Genomic DNA, 16,919 nt, shown 5'->3' on the forward strand with positions numbered 1-16,919 from the left:
GTAAATGAATAAATAGATCCCCCCTGGCAGGAGGCAGCCAGGCTTTGAAGCTGGAAAGCCATTCAATATTAATAATAGTGCCCAACTGCAACATTCACACCTGCCTCCAGCAGACAAAGTTATTTTCCCCAATCTGGACCTTCCAGATACATAAACCCCACCTGCCTAGTTTCCAACAGCCCCCACAACCTCTAAGGATGCCTTCCCTATATGTAGATGAAACGTCAGGAGAGAATGCTTCTGGAACATGGCCATACAGCCCGGAAAACTCAAAGCAACCCAGTGATTCCGGCCCTTGAAAGCCTTCGACAACATATTCCATAACATTGGCAATGGAAATTCAAGTAAGTGTGTGTGTGTGTGCGGGGGGGGGGGGTGTCAAACTGCATTAATTAATTCTGCAGCGTAGTAGATGGGGCTGCGGTGGCGGGGGGGAGGCATCGCGTGCCCGTGCGCCCTCTTTGGGCGGAGCGGGATTTTGAAACCGCGCTGCCGCTGCTGCTGCAGCCAAGGGAAAGCTTTGCCCGCGCGCTCGGAGGCGGAGGCGGAGCGACTTGGGTCTCCCTGCCAAGTGTGTCCCTGTCGGCGTTCCGTAGTTGGGCGGATGTTGTGAGGAGCCGCTGCCGGCAGGGCTGGGCAGGCGGGCGAGGGAGTGCGCGAGCGAGGGAGCCTGGCGCGCGGTGGCGGTGAGTACGGAGGGCGCCCGGCTCTCCTCAGTGACTGATTGACGGACTGCCTCTCCGTGAGGCCCCGGAGGGACAGAGGGAGCGAGGGAAGGAAGGAAGGGGATAGGCGCCAGGCCCAGGTTGCTGTCCAAGGCCGGGTGATTAGGCCCTGGTCAGGTCAGCAGGGAACAGCAGCAGGACTGCCAGGGCTGCCGTTGGTGCCCGTATTTTTGAACCTCTCCCCGCCCCCCGCCCCTTCCAAAGCGGCGGCGCGCCAGCTCCACCCGGCCCCTGCCTGCCCCTTGGCACCAGGCCCCCGGAGGCCTTCGCAGGGGCCCCTCCTCTGGCTCCTCTTCCCAAACAGGCTCGCTTGTCCGCGTGACTCTTGTCTCCACCTCGCCTGTGGAACTAGGGCCACCCAACGATGCCATCGGGGTTTCTCCGGCAAGGAGGGAATACTCAGAGGTGCCTTTGCCAGTCCCTCCCTTGGGAACCTAACCCTAACCCTTCCACACAGCCATATAACTCAAAATATCAAGGCAGGCAATCCTGCTTTGAACTGGAATATATGACAGTGCGGACTCAGACAACCCAGTTCAAAGCAGATATTTTGGGATTGCCTGCCTGGATATTCTGGGTTATATGGCTGTGTGGAAGGGCCCATGGTCTCAAGCGCCTGGTGTTCATTGGCGGCCTCCCGTTCCATACTAACCGGAGCTGACCCTGCTTAGCCGCCAAGATCTGAGGGGATCTGGTGTCTTTAGTGTCTTTAGGCAGAAATCTATTTTCTTTAGTGCAGTCAGAGATCTTCTCTGGGCCCTTCCACACAGCCATATAACCCAGAATATCAAGGCAGGAAATCCCACAACATCTGCTTTGAACTGGAATACATGGCAGTGCAGACTCAGACAACCCAGTTCAAAACAGATATTATGGGATTTGCTGCCTGGATATTCTGGGTTATATGGCTGTGTGGGAAGGGCCCTAAGAAGAGCCTTGAATCAGAATGTGGTGTTCCTTGGTGGCCTCCCATCCTGTACTAACTGGGGCTGACCCTGTTTAGCCGCCAAGATTTGAGGGGATCTGGTGTCTTTAGTGACTTTAGGGCAGAAATCTATTTTCCTTTGTGCAATCAGAGATCTTCTCAGGTGATATACTCACATATACTGTTCCATTTCTCAGGCCCCTTTCTACACAGCTGAATAAAATCCCACAGTATCTGCTTTGAACTGGGATTTATTTATTTATTTACAACATTTGTATCCCGCCCTTCTCACTCTGAAGGGGACTCAGGGCAACTTACATGGGTGTCATTATTTCATGCCCAAACAACAACAATGAAAAGCAATTAAGCAACAATTTAAAACAACATTAAAACAACATATGTAAACATTATATGTAAACATTGTGCATAGATCCAAAGTCAGATAATCAGATAATCATTTTCATCAATCCAAAGCCAGTTTCACCTATATTGCACAGGTAATTATGCTGGGCCAAATGCTTACTCCCAAAGCTAAGTTTTCACTTGTTTGCAAAATGACAGGAGGAAAGGGGCCGATCTAATCCCACTAGGGAGGGAGTTCCATAGCCGAGCGGCCACCACTGAGAAGGCCTTGCCTCTCGTCCGCACCAGTCGTGCTTGCAAAGGTGGTGGGACTGAGAGCAGGGCCTCCCCAGAAGGTATTGACTTCCACAATAGTTCAAAGAGGGAGATGCGTTCAGGCAGGCAAGTTGGGCCGGGGCCGTTCAGGGCAGTATAGGTCAAAGCCAGCACTTTGAATTGTGTTCGGTAGCAAATCAGCAGCCATTGGAGTTGGCACAACACGGGGGTTGTGTGCTCCCTGTATGCCACTCCCATTAGCAATGTGGACTATATGGCAATGTGGATTCAGATAACCCAGTTTAAAGCAGATATTGTGAGTTATTCTGCCTTGATATTCTGGGTTATATGGCTGTGTAGAAGGGTCCTCAGTCTGTGTGTCTTCAAGTCGCTTATTGACTTAGGATGGCCCCACGGTTTCACAGGGTTTTATTAGGCAATGAATACTCAGAATTGCAGGTGGATTGCCAGTTCCTTGTACTGAAATATAGTCTTACAGCGCCTGGTGTTCCTTAGCAGTCTCCCATCCACATATTAATCAGCGCTGATCCTGCTTAGCTTCCAAGGTCTCAGCGGATCTGATTTCTTTATGGCAGCAATCTATTTTTTTTAGTGCTTTCAGTGATGTTCCCAAGCAATATACTCAGACATAATTTCCATTTTTCAGCATGTATGTGTGCCTTCAAGTCACTTGTTGACTTAAGGAGACCCTGTGGATTTTACAGGATTTTGCGCAAGCATTTCATACGTATTGCATGAAATACTTGCGTATGTCAAGGTATACTCAGAGTTGTTGGTGCATTGGCAGTTTCTTTCTCTGAAATAGACCCTACTCATAATCTCCTGTCGCACAGACCCCTGTGCTTTATTACCGTTGTGTTCCTGTGTGTAAGTACATGGTGTCCCCATGTATACTCTTTAACCGCTAAGAGCAGCCATGGTGATTATTTGAAGGATAAGGAAATTTATATTGAAGAATAAATATTTTCAGGATTTAATCAGTTACAAATTCCATCTTGAATTAGAATTTTATGTTGGGTATTCAAATGCACACCCACTTGGTTGAAGGACAGAGTTGTACTTAAAGTTTATCTTGCCATTTTGCGACATTTCTGTACCACTGGAGTTTTTAATCCTGTTAAGTGTGTTTATGTTTTTTGGGGAGGAAATGTAAAAAATATTCCAGAGGTATAAGGCATTATATGTGTACCTACATATCTGTATGTATGTATCTACCTGTCTATTTAGAATACCCTGCACGTATAGCCTATTGGGTGTCTCCTGTCCAAGTCCATTTGCTGTCTGTTGACACCACACAGGAGTCCTGCTGTTTGTGGGAAAGTGATATGCCTTCAATCCCTTGCCCACCCACACCATCCAGCAAAAGCAGCAAAGCTGCTCAGATGTACCTTGTGGACTAAGGATAAATGGAAGAGATTTTCGGTGTCAGCTTCAGCATGCATTTTGACACATAAACTGCATTGAGTTTAGTGGGATTTGCTGTTCTAGACATAACCATCCAATTCTAAAGTAGCTTACTCTGAAGTAAGGTCTATATATTTCCATAGAACTTTCTCTTGTGTAAGAGTCCACATAGGATGGGGCTGTTAGTGTACAACTCCTTCCCAACAGTAGAAAAGCTTGTGGTGGAGTCAGAGAGAGGTCTGATGGTTATAGGACAATAGTTCTCAACCTGTGGGTCCCCAGATGTTTTGGCCTTCAACTCCCAGAAATCCTAACAGCTGGTATACTGGTTGGGATTTCTGGGAGTTGTAGGGCAAAACACCTGGAAACCCACAGGTTGAGAACCACTGTTATAGGAAATGTTTTGGCAAAAGGCTGGTGGTTGAAATTTCCTCTTGGTCACCAGTGGAAATCTAGAAGGATATCATTATCCTACGCTATGTGGAATTAGCTTTCGCAACACTTAGATCCAGAATGATTGCAACATGCATTGTACAGAGATGCTATAGTGCTGTTTTGGAATACAGTAGGATTCATGTTGCTTGCTCTGTGGCCAAATCCTGAATATAACTTGAATCAACCTCAGAAAATCCAGGGGAGGAATCTGTCTTGTGGGTTTTCAGCTAAATCTGTTTGTTGAAGCCAAAACAGACATCGGTATGGTTTCCTTTTCCATGTTTATATTATTTTAGCAAATGGCTGGCATGTTATCACATAATTAATGTAGCAATCAAGATAACAATGTAATTAAAATCTGTAAAATTTAATGTCCTGTATCTTATGTCTTCATATTATCCCCTTATAGTAGCTACTTAGAATAGTAGAGTTGGGAGAGACCTCATGGGCCATCCAGTCCAACCCCCTGCCATGTAGCAGGAAATCGCGTTCAAAGCACCCCCGACAGATGGCCATCCAGCCTCTGCTTAAAAGCCTCCAAAGAAGGAGCCTCCACCACAGTCCGGGGGAGAGAGTTCCACTGCTGAATAGCTCTCACAGTGAGGAAGTTCTTCCTGATGTTCAGGTGGAATCTCCTCTCCTGTAGTTTGAAGCCGTTGTTCCACGTCCTAGTCTGCAGGGCAGCAGAAAACAAGCTTGCTCCCTCCTCCCTATGACTTCCCTTCATGTATTTGTACATGGCTGTCATGTCTCCTCTCAGCCTTCTCTTCTGCAGGCTAAATATGCCCAGTTCTTTAAGCCGCTCCTCGTAGGGCTTGTTCTCCAGACCCTTGATCATTTTAGTTGCCCTCCTCTGGACGCTTTCCAGCTTGTCAACATCTCCCTTCAATTGCGGTGCCCAGAATTGGACACAGTATTCCAGGTGTGGTCTGACCAAGGCAGAATAGAGGGGGAGCATGACTTCCCTGGATCTAGATGCTATACCCCTATTGATGCAGGGCAGAATCCCGTTGGCTTTTTAAGCAGCCGCATCGCATTGTAGGCTCATGTTTTTTTTATTTATTTATTTATTTCCAACATTTATATCCCACCCTTCTCACCCGAAGGGACTCAGGGCGGCGTACAAAACTCAGGGCGGCGTACAAAACTTGTTTAACTTGTTGTCCACGAGGACTCCAAGGTCTTCATCCAATGGACTGAAGTTTCAGACCTACAGAGTCTGTGTGAACTCTGTGAATATAGGAAAAGCTCCTGTGGATCACATGAAAGGACTGTGTAGGTCAGCATCTGGTTTTCTGTTATGCCCAATCAGATGCTTATGGAAAACCCATAAGCACGTAATGAGGATAATATCTATCATTGTAGTCCCCAGGCAAGTGGCGTTCAGAAACATCTGTTACTCTGTATGTACCATATAGGTCTAATAACCAGTAGCCATTGATATCTGTATCTTCCTACATGAGTTGTCTATTTTCCTTTGATAGCAGTCTTAGGGAACATCTACATTGTGGAATTAATGAAGTCTGGCACTGTGATGTCTCATGGGCCATGTAGTCCCCTTCCTAGTATTATTGTGGCAGACGAAGAGGAAGACTTGGGTTTCCCACCGTTTCAGCCAGAATTGGAGCCCCTGCACCTGCAAGATGTTTGCCCACAAGAAGTCAGCCAAACAAGCCTTGAGCAGAAATCTCCCCCGTTCTCTCGCCGGGATAATTATAATCGAGATAGAGGCGCTAGGGAGGCGAATCGCTGAAGCGCCAGAATCGCTGCCAGACAATTAGCTGATTAAGCCTGTTTCCCTTGGGAAATCTTAAGGAGTCATGCATCTGGACACAGTATGGGTTTCGCTTCTTGTTCCCCAGGGAAAGTGTTCCTTGGCGGGAAAACAAGATCCTATATAGGTGTTTACCCGCAAGGAAATCGTTGCGGAGTCAATTCGTCAGCTTCAGGAGTGAGATCGTGTGTGGACTACGCTACTCCAGTTCTTTGTTCCCAAGACCTTGCCACGGACCTTGTTCTAGTTCCAAGCCTGCCTTGTCCCCGGATCTTGCCACGGACCTCGTTCTTGCTTCTTGCCTCTTGTTGCCTCGTATCAAGTCTTGTTTGCCAAGAATCTAGTTTGCTTCCAGCCTTGTTGTCAAGCTCCATTGGACTAAAGGACCCTGTCATTTCCCCACACTTTGCTTGGCAAAGTGTGTGTTTCGGTTATTGGATTATAACTTTGGACTCTAATATCACATATTGGACATTGTTTTCCTGGACTATATTTGACCTTTCCTGAAAGGTCTACTTCTAAACTATATTCTTCACTTGTTTTTATTGACTTTATATATTCCTTTAATAAAGATATTAGATAGAATCTGGCCTCTGCGCATGGTTATTGGTGCTCTGTAGCCTGGGTCCTGACAGGCACCACTTTGATAGTTATGGCTCAATGTTTTGTAATCACAAGCATTGCAGTTTTACAAGGTCTTTAGCCTTCTTTTCCAAAGAATGCTGGTGTCTCAACAAACAACAAATTCTAGAATTTCATGGCACTGAACCATGGCAGTTAAAGTGGTGTCAAACTGCATTAATTCTGCAGTGTAGAAGCACCCTTCTTTGTAATTTGTAATTATCAGCACATCTCATGGCATCAGATTCTATGGCAGCACTTTATTCTGACCAGAACCTCTTGCAGGTCATGTCTATTTGATGACCCTTGGTTTTGAAGAAAAAGTGAAAATGCCATATAAGGCTATACCCCAGTTACAAAAGCCTCTGAGAAAGAATTTTCTTTTATGAAGACTCTTTCAGTCTGGCCACCCTTATTTCCTCCCTATCCTCTCTTCAGCTGGAAACTTTTTTAAAGCAACATCAACACTGTGAAGATGGTAAAAGAAGGCTAAAAAAGCACGTGGCATTCAGTGGTAGCATATCTGCAATAAACTACACAATAAACCTTGAGCTGGAAAAAAATGGGTTTCCATGTAGCTGATCCTATTGTAGCTGTATGTATCGGCCCACAACAAGCAAAGTGAAAAGCTACTTCCAGAACCCCTTACAGAGAATGTGTGAACAGGGAAGGAAAAGTAAAGGGCCTTCTCGGCTGTGGCCCCTAGGCTCTGGAACTCCCTCCCTAGGGAGATTAAGTTGGCACCCTCCCTACCATCCTTTAAGAAACAATTGAAAACCTGGATGTTTGGGCTGGCCTTTGGAGAGACAGCTATTGGATGACCAGCCTCATTATAATTCTATTCTGAATGTTATTAGGCTCCTTTCATCGGGGTATTTTAATCTAATGATTTTATCTTATATTGCTGCTACAGTCCCTCCCCCACCTTTGAAGTTGACGGATTTGCATTGGTGGTTGTTTGATATTATTACTGTTATATAAACCTTTGTTTTAACTTCTGCTTTATAATCTTCTTGTGTTTTAAACTGTGTATATTGTTTAATGTATTTGCGCTGTTACTTTTGTAATGTTGTGAGCTGCCCCGAGTCCCCACGGGGAGATGGTGGCGGGGTATAAATAAAGTGTTGTTGTTGTTGTTGTTGTTGTTATTATTATTATTATTATTATTATTAGTATTATTATTATAAGGCTGTTTATATCAGCTATTCCTAACAGACATAAAAAGGGATAAATCTGTGAAATTGGCACCAAGATGGTAACTATAGGAAAAGTGGATATTGGTGAAAGAAAATAATCATCCCTGGTTGTCACACACAAAATGTTGACAAGATAAACCAATAACAGTTGGAGCATAAAACAGGTGAGACTCCTCAATATCTGCTTCAGTTATCTTAGAAGTGGAATACATTGTGTGGAAGAGAGGACAAGTTCAAATGTAGGTTAAAAGTGACAGTGGAAATTTGTAATGAGAATGGAGGGGATATGTGTCTGATTAAATGTCAACTTTTGGGATGTTGCTGTTCTCTGCACAGGCTTTGGACATCTGTATTGCTCATTGTATTACTATCATGATAAATGCAGATTTCACTGTCTTTTATTTTCAGTTATTTAGAACTGTTTTAGGTAATACCATTTATGTTACGCATGTGTATGTTTTAGAGAGATGTGTTTGTTGAAACAAATTTTGACTCTCTGGAGTGAGTCATATATTTAGGTTAGATTGGTCTTTCTGTGTCACTGTCATGGTGTGCCTTACCTTCTTTATTTTACAATCACATTTTTAACAGTTTTAATGGTTTAGTTTTCAATGAACTTCTATCCTCTTTTTTGTGTGGTTCTTTTTTTTCTAGCTTTGTAGTTTTATTAGGGATTTGTAATATTTTCTTCTTTTCTGGCTTTTGCCAAATGAAATAATGTTAATTATGGGTAGATTTTTCTGCATATCTGCTTCCACTCATTAATGTTAATTGCATTTGACTCCAGAACTCTCTAACACTCTCTGGAAACAGCAAGAGTCCTGGTGGTTTTACAGGACATGCTTAGGGCCCTTCCATACAGCCATATAGCCCAGAATATCAAGGCAGAAAATCCCACAATATCTGCTACCTGAGCACTGGAGAAATGAAACATGCATCTTCAACACATCAAATGCAAAATTGTTTGTGTGTTTACCCTGCTACTCTCCTTCAGTTTTGTGGAGGAGCAGAAAAACCTTTAACATCTTTCCCATCTCTTGCAAATGATTCAATTTCTGATACGTTTACTTTCCTTCCCTTTTCAGTTTAATGTTAGTGGCCATTCACACGGACCTGAATTATGACATCAAGAGGTTCTGGCACAACATTTTCTCGGAAGAATTACAGGTTAAGCACAGAGCCAGAAAAGTCCATGATCGCAGGTAGGAACAATGTTTAGATTGCCTTGGCTGGGTGGGTGATAGAGGAAAACAGTACGCCTCAAAAACATTTTGACAGATACTAATTAGCAGAATACCATGATACCTTTGTTCCAGCTTCAGCTGTGGAAATGAAGTTGCCTCCTGACCTACTTTTATCACTTTGTTAGCAGATACCTTTTTGTTGTAGCCCTTTTGTGAAGTCTAGCAGCGAAGGAACATCTGTTAATTGACAGATAATTGGAATTACAGCTTAATTTCTAAGCTTAATAGCAGTATGTAATCCCAGTAGGCTGACCAGATTCAAAAGATGACAGGGGTCCAGTACTTTCAATAAATAAAATGTCAGTATGAGCACACTTGGAGATTGTAGAAAGTTTGCCCCAACCAACCCAAAGTCATTGTGCACATGTATGTACCTACACACATGTGCACACACAGAGAATTCAGGTGAAAAACTGCCTAAAGATCAGTCAGGAGGATTCATGGAATCAGAAGTTAGTCCCACTGATTTTATTTTGATTTTTTTTCTCCGGTAAAAGTGCACAAGATTGTATCTTAAATCTCTGAAATGTTCTTTGAGGCTAGTAATTAGTAAACCTAGTTGAAACCATGTTGATATGAAACCATCTTACACTGTGAGGAGGATGGTAGATGTGGTTGACGGTTTGTTTTCAGACATATAAAGTATTCAGAGAAACAGTCTTACTAGGTCTGTAATTACAGGAATATATAATGGCCTGTGGGTTTGGCTAAGTGAGTCTTTACTGTGCAATACATTCAAAGCGTATAAATAGGATTTTAAATGTAGCGAAAGACAGAAGTGTTAATGACATCCAAAGAAACAAAAACAAGTTTCTAATGGGAAGTGGAATGAAGTACATTTAGCTGGAAAAAGGAATACTCTTTGGCAGGTGGGGGAGGGGAATAAGACCAAGCTACAGTTATAGGGTTACTGATGTTATTTTGTATTATTTTGATATGTATAAATTTGATTATGGCTTTGAAATGTTTGCCTTTTTGTCTGTAAACCTCCCTGACTCCCCTCAGGGAGAGAGGGCAGTCTATAAATGAAATATTTATTTATTTATTATTAAGCAAATACTATGACCTTTCTTGACTCCAAAGTGACATTTAGTTTTTTAAATTTTCCTTGTGGTTGAATTGTACTTGTTTCCTTGCCTTAGGAGTCATTTTATTGTAAGTCAGCATGTGTTCAGAAAGTCTCCCAAAATGAGTCTAAACCGTTGCATTGTAAACTACATGAAACATCTGTTACAAGCGAATCAGAAAATTCACCTTGTGACAAAATGTTAATGTGAATCTAACTTCAGTTGTGGTCAACAGATAGTCATGAAGAAAATGTTAGTATAGTAGTTTCTCAGAAAATTCAAGCAACTGGAATTTTCAAGCAACCAGCAAAAATAAATAGAAGAAATATTTTTTAAAAAATTGTTTTTGTAATAGTAAAACTGTAACTGTTACATTAAGTTAAGCTTGTCTTTATTTGGTTTTTATTATTGTATTTTAATATCACTATCAAGCCAATACAGAGTTTATGGTATGGTATAGTGTGGGGTATAATATTAATTAGGCCTATTTTAATAGTAACTCTCAAGCAACTAGAAACTACATTTATCTGACATCTACCAATCCCCCTGAGTGCTGTTTAAGGGTCTATTGTATAAAGAAATATTAATTTATATTCATTTGCAGAGACACGATTTAAAGCAGATGGATGTCCCTGCTCAAAATAGAGCAATTTTAAATATCACTTCTGCTTAGTATATTAGTAAAAACAGGGACAGTAGAAACTTATAGCTTACATGTTGAATTGTAACTGCAAAAAAGGCAAATAATTCTGTAGAATGTTAGGATTTTCTGTCCACTTACTCTAATTTATTTTTATTTTGCTTGTCTGTCATTATCCTCTTGCTGATCTTTGCACATTTACAGTGTTCATGTGAAAAAAGAAGCAGAGAGGCAAAGAGAAATAATAAGGGAAGGCCAGACAGATCTGCCATTTCAGGCAGCATACTGCAGTTCCCCTTACCAAGTAACTCAAGAGAATGTGTAAATACTCAAATAACAGCTTGACAACCTTGAGAGGCAGGAGGTACATTAATGTACTGTTTGATTCCTTCAGACAGCACCTTCCTGTATGTCATCTTACATAAACTTTATTAATGTTCTTATGTAGGAATCTAGAAGTAGATAAGCATCCATAATGAGAGGCACAGTTTTTCATTTGTTTATTGTACCTGCTGGGAAATAGTGGATGAAAATACTTCTTGTGGAGCAGATGCTTAGAAGCAAAGGCTACAACCCTAGGCACACCTCAGATTGTCCATTGAACTTAATGGGACTTAATTTCAAATAAACATGCTCAGGTTTGGGTTGTAAATTACTGGTCATGAAAAGATCTCACTAGAACTGCAATCTTAATTTCCAGTTTTCTGTTTTTCATTTACTATGATGTAATTCTAACTATGTTAGACAAAGAATGGTCTGGAGGCATGTGGCACAGCAGCCTTCCTGATGTGAGGCATGTCTTGATTGCCAGGAAAGGATGTCATGTATACAGTTTTACATTGTTTGGAAAAAGTAAATAGAATATAATTCTAAGAATTCCAAGAAGACAACCTGATTTTTTTGGGTAATATCTGATAGATCATCGCTGAGTTATCTCTTGTTGGTTATCACAGGAATAGTGAACAGCAAGCTCTTAAATGATTACCTGCATCGCATCTTCCCCAGTGCTGAGGGAATTCAACCTACTGCTGCCTACAGGTATGATGAATCCTGATTTACACAAGGCCAAACAAAGTTCTTGTGCTGCTGCTGATGATGTGGGCCCTTGAAGTCATCTGGAGTTTGGTTCCAGGACCCCCTATGCATACCAAAATGCTCAAGTGCCCTTATAGACAGTGGCATAGTAAAATGGTGTTCCTCATATAAAATGAATTGTTTGCTTTTTGGATTAAAAATATTTTTAAGGCTGTAGATAGTTGAGTCTATGGATACAGATACAGAATCTGTAGATATGGAGGAATGATTGTATTTTCATTTATATCTACATTTTTTTTCAAAAGAACAAGGCAGGTACGTTGACGCAGTATGCCCATCTGTTCTTTTAGTTACTAATCACCATTACTTTCTTGGAAACACAAAAGAATATCACTGATGTTAGATGAAACAAAACATTAATTCTACTGCAGAATTTCAGAACTGGCTTGCATGCTTTCATTATGAAGGTGTTTGGGAGAGGCAGAGATGGAGCATCAATTACTGATCTAGATTTTTGATATATCTGACAATGTCACTACAAATGGCTAGTAATGATGTAACTGAAACTTTTTTAAATATCTAGAACATTCAGAAAAAATCAGGCGTGATTTTTCAGTTTCAAAATTAATAATATCTTATAAGATGTTCACAATTGTGTTTGTAAACTTATATATTTAAAAATTGCTATCTAGTACATCACAGAGTGTGATGTAATTTACTTTGTTTAATTAGACTTGCATCTTTCTTTTGTCTGATTATCATCTTTTTGTTATTTTACACTGGTATACTACTACATTAGTCCCAATTGAAGCCTGCAGAAAAATTGCAAAATGAGTCCTTTAATTTCATTTTTATTTCACAGTGAAGCCAATTAGGTTAATAGCACAGAATAAATTCTGTTGTTTGAAAGAATACTTTCATTTCTATTTCTGGAAGTGCAGATTCCTTCAGGACACTGTTAGTACAGTTTGAAACACCTCATGTTAATGTTTCTCTGGCTGAATGACTGTTGTATGTTTGTACTTAAAGATCTGCTAGGTCAAATTCCACCCACTATATACTTAGCTTCTGAACTCACAAGTGAGTTGCGGCTAAAAATAACTTTCATCCTTTTTTACTTTGGATGAGCAGAGGTTACCAGGAGGAGGAAAAGGAACTGAGTGGCTCCTTGTTGCTTTTCCACAGTTGCTCACACACATTCTTGAAGTATTCTATTTTCCCTTTTTTCCCTTTTAAATTTCACAAACCTTATAATCAAGTTTCTTTGATATGTTTCTTGAGATCATAACCTGGATAGGAAAAGAGAATGCTTAATATAAAAATTACCTTTTGTTGGATTGTGGTCTTACTTTAGGCCTGAACAAAATATGATCCAGCAACTGAAATGTAGGGTGGTGGTTTAGGGATTCAAGGAAACTTTTGATTTTCCTGCCTGCTTATAAAAAATTGTATCATCTTGTTTTTTGTGTTAGTTCATTAGAAAGCAAGGAGAAATATTGTCACTTAAAATTGAATAATAGCTAAGATTATATATAAAATTCATACTGGAACAAAAGACATTGGGGAATAGGGAGGGAAATTGCATGGGATGCAGGTGGAAGAACTATTTATTTTCTTTTAGAGCTTTCTATGTACAGAGCAGCAAAGTGAGATGATATGTTGACACATGAGAGAGTCATAAAGTGAGCAATAGAGAATGTATGTTAGAAATCATGTCATTAATTTCCCTTCAGACACAATCTGATTCATCATTGAATATATTTTCAATTTTTACCATTTCAAGTAGTTATTTCCTTTCTATCTTGTGCTTATAAATCACATAATTCACTTGAATTAATAGTTTATGATGAGCAAGACTGAAATAGTTAAAGCATTCTGTTTTAGGATTTCTTGAGGGTCATGTGAAACCTCTGAAAGATGGTTCACTTTTTTTTAGAAAGCACCTGTCCTTCCAAAATCTACAAGAACACATAGAACATTTGCTGACAGAAAATGGCGGGTCTGAAGATGGTCAAGGTAGGTTTACTTAGAATATCTGTTTAGTTTGGAATTTCCAAAAAGAAGCAAGATAGTGTCTTACTGAAATTTTATTCTTGAGCCTAGTTACCTTCTTATAGTACACGTCAAGCACTAATATGCTAATTTCCAATAAGAAACAAGAGTCAGTCCTTTGAATTAATTGAATGAATTAGACACAACTCTCAGGATTTTATTTCAGTGAAATAATTGCTTTTTCTTCTGCGATCTGACATCAGATACATACTGGAGTTTCTTCCTTTATAAACCAACACAGATTTATTTGGATACAAATCCTTCTTAAAATAAAATAAAATGCTTTAAAAGAATGGCCTGGGAAGGAAAATATTGTTTCAGACTGAACTTTTAAAAATATTTATTTACCTACGGTATTTACTTATTTATGCTTTTAATGTGATGCTATATTTTAATATTGTGTTTTATTACTGTGTTTAATTTAATTCTATTTTAATGTCAATTTTTGTATGTTTTAATTGTATTAATCATTTAAATGATAAGCTTCTTTGAACCCCAATTCTAGGGAACAAATGGGATACAAATAAATAAATATAATCACCTTTTGGAGCCCCGGTGACGGAGTGCGTTAAAGCACTGAGCTGGAGACTGAAAGGTCCCAGGTTCAAACCCCGGCAGCAGCGTGAGCGGCTGCTGTTAGCTCCAGCTCCTGCCAACCTAGCAGTTCGAAAACATGCCAATGTGAGTAGATCAATACGTACCTCTCTGGCAGGAAGGTAGCGGCGCTCCATGCAGTCATGCCGGCCACATGACCTTGGAGGTGTCTATAGACAACACTGGCTCTTCGGCTTAGAAATGGAGATGAGCACCAACCCCCAGAGTCAGACATGACTGGACTTAATGTCAGGGGAAACCTTTACCTTTACATAATCATCTTTCACATGCATTCCATAGTCTCCTTCATAATATGCTATATCATCCTTTTTAAAGATCTGTTCTGCTCACAGTTACTTGAATTCTTGTGGAAACTGTAGAAATGGACGCTGTGGTGAAATATCTTTTAGATACACAAGCTCAATGTTTTTGCTGTTTCTTAATCCCAACATCTGCCAAAAATTCATGCTCTTGCTCTCCAATGCTCCTTTTGGATTTTATGGGTGACAAGACATACAGTTTTGGATACCTAGTGAGAAAATACAACATGTGATGAGTGTAACCATAGCTACATGGCTTTCTCTGTTTCTTTAGAAAACTTGTGTTGAATGTTCTTTTGTGTTTCTTTTGTATATCATGTAATATCATAGTTGGTGATGGAAGTCTTGTTTCTCCCCTTTTCTTATAAAATTGCAAACAGTGTTTAACCTTGGCCACCACATATCTTACACTGTTTTTTAAATTTGTCTCATGATTCCTCAACTTTTATTACAGATCAGGTAGTAGAGGGCAGACTTGGCCCTTCTATTGTGGTCTTGGATCACACCAGTGGCTTTGAGGGGCTCTTGCTGGTGGATGATGACCTGCTTGGGGTGAGTGTGAAGTAAACACTCTGAATGCACAGTGCTCAGCCTTAAGGAACTTGAAAGAACTGCAGTATTTACTAAGACTTTCTTGCTACAGTGTTTCTTTCTGCATTCCCATTCGCCTTCTCTTTGAAGGCTGATGCAAATGTAACAATAGCTATTTCTTAATCACAAATCAAATGCCAGCCCTGGAAATGTGCATTTCCTTCACTGCATTGTTGTTTTGCTAGAAGAAAGTCCTCTGGCAGGTTCGATAGTTTTCCAGTATCGATGATAACTTTGACTAAAGTTAAAGAGGGCTCCCATTTAACTTGAATCTGAAACTAAAGTTAGAGGTATATTTCAGATATTGATGTTAGGCAAATATCAACTGTGGTTCATGTTGGTGGTAGAAAAACATTTAATTGTGGTTAACAGGAAAATTGGAAATATAAGAAGAAATGTCATATTCAAAAGGATGGCTTCTGATTTATTAACTATGGTTAACATAAATGCACTGTTCCTTTGTGTTAGCAGGAGTTGGGTTTTATCTAGAGTTGCTGTGAGATGCATTGTACATTTGATACATTGTACCACTCTATCATAAGTCAACTTTATACTTTTCATTACTGCTATAGAATTTTATAAGTCCTCTGATGTCTGCAATCCTGAAACATTTCCTCGTGTGTGATATGAATTATATCACTCATTCTTGTATTGTGCCTCTTGTCAATTGGCTACTATCGTATTACAAATCTCAGTTTCATATTCTTGCAGTGTCCTCTTAAATTCTGCCTTCTTTTGTGATTCTACAGATCTGCTTCTGTTTTATTAGTATTTTTTTACTGCTCTGGGTAGTTCACATGAACACTATAATCCAGTTTAGAAGTGGATTAAAACAAACTGGTTTTGGTGCTTAAACAAACACCTCAGAATTCAGTTAGAGGCTGGGATGGTGGCCACAATATCAGCTGATGTCAGATTGGAACTAAACCCAGGAACTTCAGTATCCACTGTTAAACAGCAGCTAGAAAGTGCAGGATTTTTTTCTTAACCAGTCCACTGAGATGCATTGATGTGCTTATCCATGTCTGTTCGGGATCATCCAGGTTTTGAATCCTGCATGGGATATACTCTGATCTATTGCAGCACATTATCTGACATTTTGGATTTTCTGATGAAGTTTTTTTAAACATACAGTTTCTGGCTTGATCCACAATACAGCACACACTTAAAATGCACATTTTGTGGACACCCCACCCTCGAGCTGGATTTGAATTGTATTATAATATCAGTGTAATATCTGCACCCTCTGTGTCAGTGTCCTTATAGTATTCGTTTTTATTTCTCACATGTGCTACTACTGATATTTTTGTGTTTTAAAATAGCAGAAGATTGCTCTGTAGTTTTTTTTTCCTTGCCACTATATTTCACTTGCCAGTCTGGTTTCTAGTGTGTCAACCAAGGAAGTAGGAACAGAAGCACCTTTGAACTGAATTTTACAGCAGCTGTGCATTGCTTGGCAGTCCAGGGCACCAAACATTTGGGTGACCTTAAGGATAAATGATAGTTTCCTTCTGTGTTTACTAACATCTCTTTTTATTAGCAGCACTCTTCTCAATTGTCATAGGCATGATTTTAGTACTAGGGGTTTGTTGCATTTGCAGTCGTTTGTTCTTTACATTCTTCTACCATTCCATCTGGCATTCTGTGTCTTGTCCTT

At 40.3% G+C, this 16,919-nt stretch overlaps 1 protein-coding gene across 1 annotated transcript in view; it reads left to right on the forward strand.

Moving 5' to 3' along the window:
- Window positions 1-554: 554 nt before the first annotated feature.
- The window catches only part of rnf123 (ring finger protein 123), a 148,991-nt gene continuing 132,626 nt past the window's right edge, over window positions 555-16,919 (forward strand). Inside the window, exons 1-5 of the mRNA XM_062970118.1 lie at window positions 555-686; window positions 8,805-8,921; window positions 11,624-11,708; window positions 13,642-13,721; window positions 15,126-15,223. Coding sequence (XP_062826188.1) covers window positions 8,840-8,921; window positions 11,624-11,708; window positions 13,642-13,721; window positions 15,126-15,223 — 345 coding nt within the window. The 5' untranslated portion in view covers window positions 555-686; window positions 8,805-8,839. The remainder of the gene's footprint in view (window positions 687-8,804; window positions 8,922-11,623; window positions 11,709-13,641; window positions 13,722-15,125; window positions 15,224-16,919) is intronic.

Source organism: Anolis carolinensis, chromosome 2, assembly GCF_035594765.1.
Source record: "Anolis carolinensis isolate JA03-04 chromosome 2, rAnoCar3.1.pri, whole genome shotgun sequence".
In the NCBI taxonomy this organism is placed as follows: Eukaryota; Metazoa; Chordata; class Lepidosauria; order Squamata; family Dactyloidae; genus Anolis; species Anolis carolinensis.